Source organism: Mus caroli, chromosome 12, assembly GCF_900094665.2.
Source record: "Mus caroli chromosome 12, CAROLI_EIJ_v1.1, whole genome shotgun sequence".
NCBI lineage: Eukaryota > Metazoa > Chordata > Mammalia > Rodentia > Muridae > Mus > Mus caroli.
Window position 1 is genome coordinate 99,256,047 of NC_034581.1, and position 11,391 is coordinate 99,267,437.

An 11,391-nucleotide genomic window follows, 5' to 3' on the forward strand; every position below is an offset into this window, starting at 1 on the left:
CAGCCCACATGAGGCCTGAAGTGTGTGTGTGTATGTGTGTGTGTGTGTGTGTGTGTGTGTGTGTGTGTGTGTGTGTGTGTGTATGTAATGGCTCTCAGCAACAGGGCAAGGAGTCAGGTGTGTCTCTGGCACCTCTGGAACCATCCCAGCTCTCTTCTCCATGCATGTGGCCTACAACTGTTGAACACATTGCTCCCTGCCCTGTCCCGAATAGCCAGCCACTCATGGCTGAAGACTGAGAACTCTCCCCATTGTCCCGGACTGGCAAACAGAACGGCAGCAAGCGCTGATGAAGGCAGAGTACTGTCTCAATACTAAGCATTGCTGAGGGCTCCCCAAACTCCCTTGTCAGCAACCCACTGAGTATAGAAGCTTTCTTAGCCTTTCCAGTTCCACTCAGGAGCCCACCCATGTCTCTCCCCCTTTATCTTCTCGTTTTACTCCCAAAGCAATAAGCACTTGACCCCTGCATTTGGAAGACCCTGCCAGGTACCACACTGGTATCTAGGGCCCAAGGATGAATACACTGATGCCCACTTACTACTCTTGGTATGGAAAATCAAACCCCACGGATATGGGAAAGAACTGCCAGAGTGGGGTCGGCCCCACTAAGACTGTAAGGTCGCTGCTAGGGCAGGAGCCAGGAGGAGGTGACCTCGACACAGAGCTTTGAAGGGTGAATGACCACTTGCCAAATTCTGGGTGGGGAAGGACCACCCAAGAGCATGGGTATCTAGAAACCAAGAGAAGCCGCCTTTGCTGGAGAGAGGCCATGAGGGATGGACAGCCAGGTGGGAGAGAAAAGATCAGAGGCCATGCTAAGGAGGCAGGAGGAGTAAGGGGAAATGAGGTGAGACGTAGGCTTTAGGGTCACCCCTCTGTGAGCTGCTCAGGACTGAACTGGGAGGGAGGAGAGGTGTCACTAATGTCCAGGAAGAGATGAAAAACAGCGACAGAGCCTGATCAGGAATAAGCTGGCTCCATTCCTAGTCGGATTCTGGCACTCGGGAACGCCTACCACTGGATAGCTGCCCCACACCCTCTGGCCTCTCTGGGTTTGAGGAAATCTCCCTCTGCAGAACCCTTTGCAGGGCCATCTCCACGTCCGATGCCACACTCTCTGTGTCCACTGTACGGGAAGTTGGCGCACCTCCCTTTTCCTACATTTGCTGATGTTGGTCACAATCCTTCTTCCAAAGGGGTTGAACCTTCCTAATACCGTTCTTTACGTGGTGGTGACCCCTGCCCCCAACCATAACATTATCTCGTTGTTACTTTATAACTGTGATTTTGCTACTGCTACGAATAGTAATGTAGATATCGGACATGTGACCCGAAGGGGTTCGCAACCCACATTGCTGAGTTGATAGGCACATGACCTCCTGGAGCTGAGCCCAGGACCCCCTTCTCTCACCTGTCTCTATACCAGCAGGGCTTCGATGCCCTCTCCAGGATTCCCAGGGCTGCAAGGTAGTCCTTTGTTGAAAGATCTTGCCTGTTCCCCAGGACATCAGGACAGGACTCTGTGTACCTGCCCCTCTTATACCGGCCTTGAGACACTGGCTAGACACAGTGGCAACACTTTGATTGACAAGTGTGTGCTCAGCTGCTTGAGCCTAGAATGAGTGTTCTCTTTCTGTCTACACAATCCATAGCAAATCACAGGAACTGAAGAACAGGGGTTCTAAGAATCAAGCTGGAGTCCAGTGCAAATTTGCCCTGGTCCCCAGGTGGCCACAGGAGATGACCTGGTAGTTCACGATTAATGGCTACTTTTAAATGATCATTCCTTACCTTGCTGGCCCCTCACACACAATAACATTTGCCCTCTGAGTGGGGCCTGGGCTGTCAGCGGGGTGCCTGGGTGCAAAATTTTAGGAGGGATTCCCTTCTGGTATCAACCCAATACTTGCTAGAGCCTCCTATAAGGACATTCAATTCTACACCTAAGGGGAAGGCTTACGGAGGGAGAAGCCCTGAGTTCCCAAACCAAGAGTACCTGCTGGCTTTCCACAGGGCCATTCTCTTTGGTTTCCTTTGGCTGGTGGTCCTCATGAGAGGGTGGAGAACCAGGTCCCAAGGCTGACGTGGGTCCCTCAGAGCTCCCATCGACATGGGACACATGGTCACTGACACTGGGGTAGCTGTTGTCAACAGGCAAGGAGAAACTGCAGCTGCTTTGAGAGCTGTGGGCCTCCTCCTCGTCCTCGTCAGCCTCCTCCTCCCTGGAGTCCTGCAGATAGCTCTCCTCTGGATGCTCTGGGTCCATATCCTCACTTTTCAAATCCTCCCCGCCTTCCGCGTAAGCCTCCAGCACAGCGGCCAGGGGCACTTCGTAGTGAGGGTAGTAGAACAGGTCGTGGGGGATGACAGAGATCTTCGAGAGCGGAGGCGAAGGTTTGAAATCCAAACCTTCTTCGCTGTGACTCCTGAGGGTTTCCAGGCTGACGCTGGTGCTGGGAGGGGTGGATGGTATTTCTTCACCGACTGCAGAGAGGACACTTTCTGCTTCTCCTTCTTCCTCGCTGTGATGACGAGTGGACTTTCTCTTGGCCTTTTCATACACTTCAGGCTTTTTGTCTGCAGGGGTTTCCGGGGGCAAAGTGTGGCCTTGGTCCTCTTGTTCGGGATCCTTGGGAGGAGGCTTGAGCTTCTTGGGCTCCAATCTGGACTCGGAAGACTCTGTTTCTGCATGGGGAGACTTTGATTTCCTTTTCCCTGGTTTCTCAGCGTGATTCTCAGAACCCTCTTCCTCCCCACGGGTCTTCTCGTGGGACGAAGGATCCTCACCAAAAGCCTGGCTGGTGGAGGCGAAATCCACTAGGTCCCTGTTAAACTTTGAAGCTTTTAGTGGGATGCATTCAAAGTAGTCTTCTTTGTCCATAGGCTCAACGGTCATCAGCTGGACCTTGAGCTCAGTGGAGTTGGCCAGGATAGTATGATCTTCAGGGGATGGTGGAGGAGGGCCTTTCTCACCTTGGCTGGATGGGCTCTCTACAGTGCCATTACAGAAGGAGGAGTCCTGAGAAGGCTGAGCATCCTGGGGCACAGCATCCAGACCATCGACCGCGCTTTCGGGGGCCTTGTCTGAGGCGGCTTCCAGCACTAGCCTGGCTTCCTGTTCTGACTTCTTTTCCTTGGACACCTCAGCCAGTGAGACATGGCCGTCCTGCTTTGACAGCTCCTTGGTTGCCTTGGGGCTCCCCTCGAAGCGGAAGTCAGAGCTATAGAAAGGGTCCTTACTACACGAGGCATCCTTGTGCAAGTCTGCCTCGAAGTGGACGGTTTTCTTGACAGGCAAAGAGTTGGACCTCCTGCCATCCTTTCTGGTTGATAAAATGGACGACTCTGGAGTTGGCTCTGCGATGGATCCAGTCTTCCCCGTGCTCCCCTGGAGGACTTGGTCAATAATCTCATGCATAAACTCTGTGGAGCTGTCTGACAGTTTGTGGCTGGGAGCACTATCCAGACAGAAGCCAGCTGGACTCTCAAGCTGGTCACAGACGAAGACCTTGTCAGGCGGCGGGTAGCTGGTTTCATGGTTGACAGTGTAGGCCCGCTCTCCGTTCTCGCTGAGGAGGAGGACTCTGCTCTCCTGCTCGGAGGGGCTTTCTTTGATGCGGACAAAGGTGGACTCGATGGGGGCTTCTTTGTCCAGATTCACAAAATCTTCCTGCAGAGAAACACAAGACAACATTAAACCACAGGTTCTCCCTTCAAATACAACAACTTCCATCCTCTTCTTCAAACACAAACACAAAAAGCCACTTTAACAAGAGTTTTCATGGTGATGTCAACAGCCACAAGAATTCTGTCCTGCTGAAATGCAGAAGTGCCAGATAAATAAAAATATGAAATATGCTTTTTTCCAAGGAGATAACAACGTACTGAATGGCGTATTCAGTGTACTCCAATGAACAGTCACTAAGCTGCTCCACCCTGCTAGTGGAGAGGCTAGCCTGCCTGAGGTAAGGAAGTGGAGAGGCTAGCCTGCCTGAGGTAAGGAAGTGGAGAGGCTAGCCTGCCTGAGGTAAGGAAGTGGAGAGGCTAGCCTGCCTGAGGGAAGGAAGTGGAGAGGCTAGCCTGCCTGAGGGAANGGGAAGGAAGTGGAGAGGCTAGCCTGCCTGAGGGAAGGAAGTGGAGAGGCTAGCCTGCCTGAGGTAAGGAAGTGGAGAGGCTAGCCTGCCTGAGGTAAGGAAGGTCCAGCCACATTTTTACTGACAATGTGTCTCACCGTGAAAGCCTGAAGCTAGAAGGGTCATGATCAAGCTACATGACCAACTCTCATCAGAGCCTTGCGATTCTACTCAGGGCCATCTTCAGTGCGAGAGCCAAGGCAGGGCTGAGAGGCAGAGAGCAAGGCAATGGGGCTGTAGGGGGCGGGCCTCCATCAGTACTGACAGAGGGGACTGACCTCATCCTTAGCATGTGACGCCATTCGCTGTCAGCCTGTGATGCAGAAATGAACTAGCACCGAGGTGCCTCTAGGTTCCTGAATTGGATTATGTATAGGTGTGCGCGTGTATATGTGTGTATGTGTGTGTGTGTGTGTGTGTTCAGTGAAACCACAACAACTTCCATCCATACCTAAAACCTATCTTCAAGTGGCACAGATTGTATTACCAGAGTGAGGAGGCTGAGGAAAGGGGACTGCTGAATGTTCAAGGCCAGTTGGGACTATAACACGAGATCTTGTCTCAAAAATGCAAAAAACAAACAAATAAAATCCAAAAATCAAACAACAGAACACACACACACACAGCACACGGCACACGGACATACACAGACACACCACACAGACACAGATAGACAAGGACACACAGACACACGTACAGATGGACATGGACACACATACACACATATACACAGACACACACAGAGACACTCATACCATGCTGGCCACAAATGGTCAGTATCTTTTATAATTTTGAGCATCCTTTAAGATTTGGTGACTTAGCCAGGCAGTGGTGGCATATGACTTTAATCCTAGCACTTGGGAGTCAGAGGCAGGCAGATTTCTGAGTTCGAGGCCAGCCTGGTCTAATAAATAAATAAATAAATAAATAAATAAATAAATAAATAGGTGACTTGCTGGACTATGCCTCTGGGTACCTAAAGAGTGATACTCAAGTGACAGGTGAACACATTGTTGTCTTAACAAATTGGTCTGGGAAGAGGTTTGTGTGTGAGATGTGACTGGCTTTCTGTTCCACCTTGATGTATTATGTCACAGGTGGTTTAAGAAATGGAAATAGGACAAGCAAGCAACTTGAGGTTACTTTGTTGCCATCAGCCACATAGACTGACACAGCCCCAGCCAGAGCCCCAGCTGTTGTGACTGTGCCTTGAGTACCCAGGAAAAATGTCCAGTTTGTGAACTGAAGGGAAGGGGAACAACGTACAGGCTCCAACTCTGGAAAGCGTTCTAGAAACTGGGCCACGTAAGTCACAATGGACTGCTCATCCGGCATGTCAACCATGATGTCTGTGGAGAGAGACAAAGGCATTAGCAAAGACACACACTTTCTCCTTAGGACCAGGCGGCGTTGATGAGGAAGGGACACACACATCAGCAAAGTTTTCCTTTTTTCTTTTCCCCTGGAAGAAATTTAGACTCTGAGAGGGAGGAATGCCCTTGGTTAAAGCTGGCTGCCAGACAGAGAAGCCGGGACGGGGAAGCCTGCGACCCCCATGCTCAGGGTTGTGCCCCTCATTCCTTGGATCCCTTCACTGTAATCCGCTTGCTTCTGGTTCCATGAGCACATCTGATGACCATGAAATTGGGGGGGGGGTCCCAAATTAGACACCCCAGAGTGGAAAGCAACAATGACAGAATAGAGTTACACATCTTAATGTGTAGCTGCTTGTACGTAGCTTCTGAGAACCTGACCCCAGTTGGTTCTGATTGGTAATAAAAATGCCAATAACCAATAGCTGGGCAGGGCAGGGCAGACAGAGGTGGGACTTGACTTGGGACCAGGAGGGAAGGAAGAAGGAGAACCGATCCACATGTTGGAAGAGTGTGGAGGAGAGGAGAGACACCATGCCTAAGAATGGTGCAGGGCAGAGAGGCATGGCCGGCATGTGAAGGACCCGAGAGAGCACAGCCCAGCTGGGCAGCCCTCTGGGCCCAGAGCAGCCAGGATAGAACACAGAATAAGTAAGTAATAACTTAGGATTAACTGTGTAGAGCTTAGGCAGTGGCCCAGCTACAGAGCTATTTAAGGCGTATTAAAATATAAAGGCTGTGTGTGTGTGTGTTTCACTCAGAATGAGGCAGGTAACGAACCCACCACCGGGATTTATTAATAGATAATTAATACTACATTGATGCACTCCTCTAACTTTGTCATTCTGCAGGTGGGAGCTGGCCTTTGAGGGAGAGTCAAAGGCATGCTGGGTAAGAAAGATGTTTATGATCATGTTGTGTGCAAAAAACTACCCTTCCTTCTATTCCTCCCTCTTTTGGCTCTCTCTCCCTCCTTCTCTCTTCCCTCTGCTTCTCCTTCCTTCCATCTACAGGGCTTTGCCACAGAGCTTCATCTCCAACCCCTGAAGTGATAGTTTCTGACGTAACCTCAATGGCCAGGTAAATTTAGGATGCCTACAGGTGGACTGTTCTGTATCCAATATAAATAAATATAACCAGAAGATTATAGAAATATACTAGCCAAACATTGGTATTATCTACAAGTGAAAAAGAGACAAAATTATACATATACCAAGTGATGTCAATGATGTAGAAATTAGATGCACAAAGACAACTATAGCATAGGAAAAAGAATTTTTTTTTCTTCACTAGAATTTTATTTTAATTTTCTTAGTTTCCTACCTGGAAGAGCAGACAGTATATTTATATTAACAGTTAAAAGGACAGAGACGGAGAGTCAGCGTACCTTCCGGCTCCAGGAGCCTCGGGATATGCAGGGAATCATGTGCAATGCTGAAGGCCTTTTCCAGATTGTCCCGGGTGGAATCTTCCAGAGCCTGCTTCATGTCTACGAGGCTGGGGTCAATAGCTTTGATGACAGCCAGGAAAGCCAGGCCACTCCTCCAGCTGCCCGCAAAGTCTTGGACCGCCACACCATACCTGATGAAAAGAGGTGGAGACAGCAACAACCCAGGTTAGTAAAGGAACCCAAGGAGGGGACCTGACAGGGCTGGGTGCTGTTCACCCTCCCTGCTGTTCAAAGACCTTGACCACCATGAGTGCTACCCTAAGAATTTACCCTGCTCCAAATGGAGCAGGACATATATGTTATCCAAAAATGCAAGCCAGACCCTCGGTTCCCAAGTCCCTAAATACATAAAGAAAAGATTTTTACAGTGCACACGTCATCAATGACAATGGAAAGGGGACACACAGGATGCTCTCTGTTGGAGACAGAGCCAGGAAGATCCAAGTTTCTGTCTCAGCTGCTCCTCTATGCTTCTGGCTTGGGCCAGGCACATGCCCTTTCTGAGCCTCCAACACTACAGTTATAAAACAGGGTGGATGCAGGATAACCTTGTGGGGTACTGTTATGGGGAAGGGCGAGGTTTCCACAGGGATGGTCATGTCTAAAGGTGAACCTAGTGTGTGCAGCAGGAGTACAGGAGCCATGGGATGACTGTCAGTTACCCGCATCATCAATACACATAAAATCATAACTTTTTCTCATGTGTATGTGTGTGTTGTAGGCATGTACACATGTATGTTTGCATGTTGGGTGTGGATGCACACATATGTAGCAGCTGGAGACCCATATCAGGAAACTTCCTTAATTACTCTCATTGTGTTCAGCAAGGCACGGTCTCTTGCTTGAACCCATAGCACACTCACATGCTGCTCTGGCTAACTAGCTTGCCCTGGGAATCCCACTATGGCTATACAGCCTTCTGAGCTCTTGTATTACAGATGGGCCACTAAGCCTGTGGGTGCTGGAAATAAAAACTTTGGTCTTCATGCTTACCCAGGGTTGTAGTTAGGGTTTTACTGCTGTGAACAGACACCATGGCCAAGTCAAGTCTTATGAGGACAACATTTAATCGGGGCTGGCTTACAGGTTCAGAGGTTCAGTAGATTATCAAGGTGGGAGCATGGCAGCATCCAGGCAGGCCTAAGGAGCTAAGAGTTCTACATCTTCATCTGAAGGCTGCTAGGAGAATACTGGCTTCCAGGAAGCTAGGATGAAGATCTTAAAGCCCACGCCCACAATGACACACCTACTCCAATAGAGCCACACTTCTAAATAGTGCCACTCCCTGGGCCAACCATATTCAAAGCACTGTATCCCACTCCCTGGCCCCCATAGGCTTGTTCAAACATATGAGTCTAAGGGGGCCATGCCTAAACATGGCATAATGAAAAATACATTTGACTAAATTGGACTCAACTTCAAAAGTCCTCATAGTCTCTATCACTCTCAACAATGTTAAAAGTCCAAAGCTCAAAGTCTCTTCTGAAATTCATCCAATCACTTAACTGTAATCCCCCCAAAAAGATAGGAAACCAGCTGGGCAGATTCCAAATTCTGCATCTCCATGTCTGATGTCAAAGCAATCTTCAGATCTCCAAGTCCCTTTTCATCTTTGTTGACTGCAACGAACTTCTTTCTCCTGGGCTGCTACCACTCCCTGCTAGCAGCTTTTCTCAGCAGATAACTCATGGCTCTGGCATCTCGAATATCTTGGGGTCTCCAAGGCAACTTCAATGTTATAGCTTCTTGTTTCAATGTCTGGGATACACACATGATCTTCTGAGCTCCTCCAAGGGGTTGGCGTCACTTCTGCAGCTCTGCCGTCTGTAGCACTCTAGGCTCTGGTTGACTCCACTCCACTGCTGCTGTTATCCTTGGTGGTCATCCCATGGTACTGGCATCTCCAATACACTGGAGTCTTCCACTGTAACTAGACTTCACCAATAGCCTTTCACAGGCTCTCTTCACGATACCAAGCCTCAACTCCTTTGCATCCCTTCAGTCCTGGGCCTTCAACTGCAACTGAGGCTGCACCTTCACCAATGGCCTTCCATGGCCTCTCACAGTGCCAAGCCTCAGCTGTTCTTCATGACCCTTCATGCCTTCAAAACCAGTACCACTGGGGTGACTCTTTCACATTACCAAGTCCAGCTGCAGCCCGAGGTACAACCTTGACTATCTCTGGAACACAACTTCTTTGTGCTCTCAGAAAACACATCCCAGAAGATTTCACCTCAGTGATGCTGGTCTTTTTTTGATTGCTGCTAATTTCTCAGCTCCAGCTAACCAGCACCAATTGTCCTAGTAGTCTACTTCTCTTCTCCACTCTAAAGCCAGAGCCAAATGGTCAAAGCTGCTGAGTTCTGCTGCTTGCTGGGGCTAGAACATGGCCCCCTCGTTCTATTACTATCACCAGCTTTCGTTGTTTTTTTGTTTTTTGTTTTGTTTTGGTTTGGTTTTTCAAGACAAGGTTTCTCTGTATAGCCCTGGCTGTCCTGAAACTCACTTTGTAGACCAGGCTGTCCTTGAACTCAGAAATCCGCCTGCCTCTGCCTCCCGAGTGCTGGGATTAAAGGTGTGTGCCACCACATCCAGTTTATCACCAGCTTTCTATTTTCCAATTTCTTCATTGTCTAAGATTAGCTGTCCTGGAACTTGCTCTGTAGACTGACTTTGAACTCAGAGATCTGCATACGTGTCTCCTAAACGCTGGGATTGAAGGTGTGGCCCACTATGCATGGCTTTACATTTTACTTTATTTGGAACTTGCTCTGTACCAGGCTGGCCTTGAATTCAGAGATTTGCTTGCCTTTGCCTCCTGGGATTAAAAGCTTATACTCCCATGCCTGGACCTAAATTTAGTTGGGTGGGATCTTGCCCCAACATCACCCCTTCCTTAATTCAATTTAATATCCTTGAACACAGGATTTGGCTCCATCTCACTTCCCGGTGCCCCTTTAATGCTTGAACCATATATTTTCTATTTTTCCTTTCTAAGCTTGCTGCGCTTCTTCCAAGTGCTCTTCATGAGACTTAATCAGAGACCAAAGTCTCTGGCTGGGCTTTTTTGAGACTTCCTTTGTCACTGTAATTAATATAAATCTCTACCTTAGCCTCAGGTAGACTACTACACCCAGCATGTATCTTATCCACTGAGCCATCTCCCTGGCCCTAACACCATAACTTTCACAGTGAGGGACATGCCTGGAGGTGTTGGCTCTCTATGTAAAGTCCTTTCATTTCTTATCATGCTCACAGAATTAATAAAATCTAACACCTTTTTAATGTAGAAATAACTTCAGTCTTCCACAGGTTACAAACCCTAAAGGCGGAGCTCCTGTAAGCCTTGGCTCCTGTGACCTACTCAGAGTACATTTTCAAAGCCAGGGACCCAGCAGTCATCAAGACAATGCTTAGTAAGGCTGTGAACCAAGCCAAAGTCACCTGCAGCTGTCACATGCACTTGTCCAAGAGTCACATGGGCATGCCATGAGGGGAGCACAAGATGCTCTCAATCCCCCAGCCGCCATCCCTCTGCCTCATGCACAGGGCTCCTGACAGTGAACTCTCCGACTTGATTTATTCTTAAACCTTTCCTGGTTTTTCACAGTCATCTATTCTAATCACTCACATTTAACTTCCTCCATTAACCCCCCACCCCCAGGTCTAGCCTCTGTTGCATCTCCTCTTCCCGGAAGAAATGTATTAAGTAGCCTTTTAGGTGAGGTGCGAGCTTCTCTCCACGATTGTGTCACAACTGTCTTGGAAGGCAATGAACGGTGTCACTATTAAATAGGAGGCTCAGACAGGCAAGTGAGACACCAGCAACTACCCCCCTAGGCTGTACACAGAGGAGGTGGAGTATCCCCAAGTAGGTGTGGCTTCCTCTACACTAGCCTGACACCTCTGACCAAGGCCCAGGGCAGTAAAAAGCCTGGCAGAAAAGGCTGGGATTACCATCTAGAGCCTGGCATTCTCATCCTTGCATTTGAAGCTTTCTCTCTCACTCTTCATCCAATATTTTTGTTTGGCTCAAAAACAGCAAGGATTCACATTTTTTTTAAAAGATCATTAAATGTTCTTATTTTTAAGAAATACAACATTAGTTGTAAAAGAGCACATTTTTTTCCTGTGAAGTATGAAGAAAATTTTAATGAATTGCTTTATATTAAAATAAAGAGATCAGTGTTCAAAAAAAAAAAAAAAAAGCCTGGCAGAAGATTTCTATAACTGAACTTAGGAAATGGTAAGAGGGGCTGGTGAGATGGCTCAGTGGGTAAGAGCACCCGACTGCTCTTCCAAAGGTCCAGAGTTCAAATCCCAGCAACCACATGGTGGCTCACAACTGTCCGCAACAAGATCTGACTCCCTCTTCTGGAGTGTCTGAAGACAGCTACAGTGTACTTACATATATTAATAAAATAAATCTTTT

At 48.4% G+C, this 11,391-nt stretch overlaps 1 protein-coding gene across 4 annotated transcripts in view; it reads right to left on the reverse strand.

Moving 5' to 3' along the window:
* Window positions 1-11,391, reverse strand: part of Clmn (calmin) — a 98,839-nt gene that overhangs the window by 7,603 nt on the left and 79,845 nt on the right. For all 4 annotated transcript variants that reach the window (XM_021178586.1, XM_021178585.2, XM_029484679.1 and 1 more), the window contains exons 7-9: window positions 6,897-7,090; window positions 5,403-5,485; window positions 2,000-3,673 (exon numbers count right to left, since the gene is read on the reverse strand). In XM_021178586.1, the coding sequence (XP_021034245.1) occupies window positions 2,000-3,673; window positions 5,403-5,485; window positions 6,897-7,090 (1,951 nt within the window). The remainder of the gene's footprint in view (window positions 1-1,999; window positions 3,674-5,402; window positions 5,486-6,896; window positions 7,091-11,391) is intronic.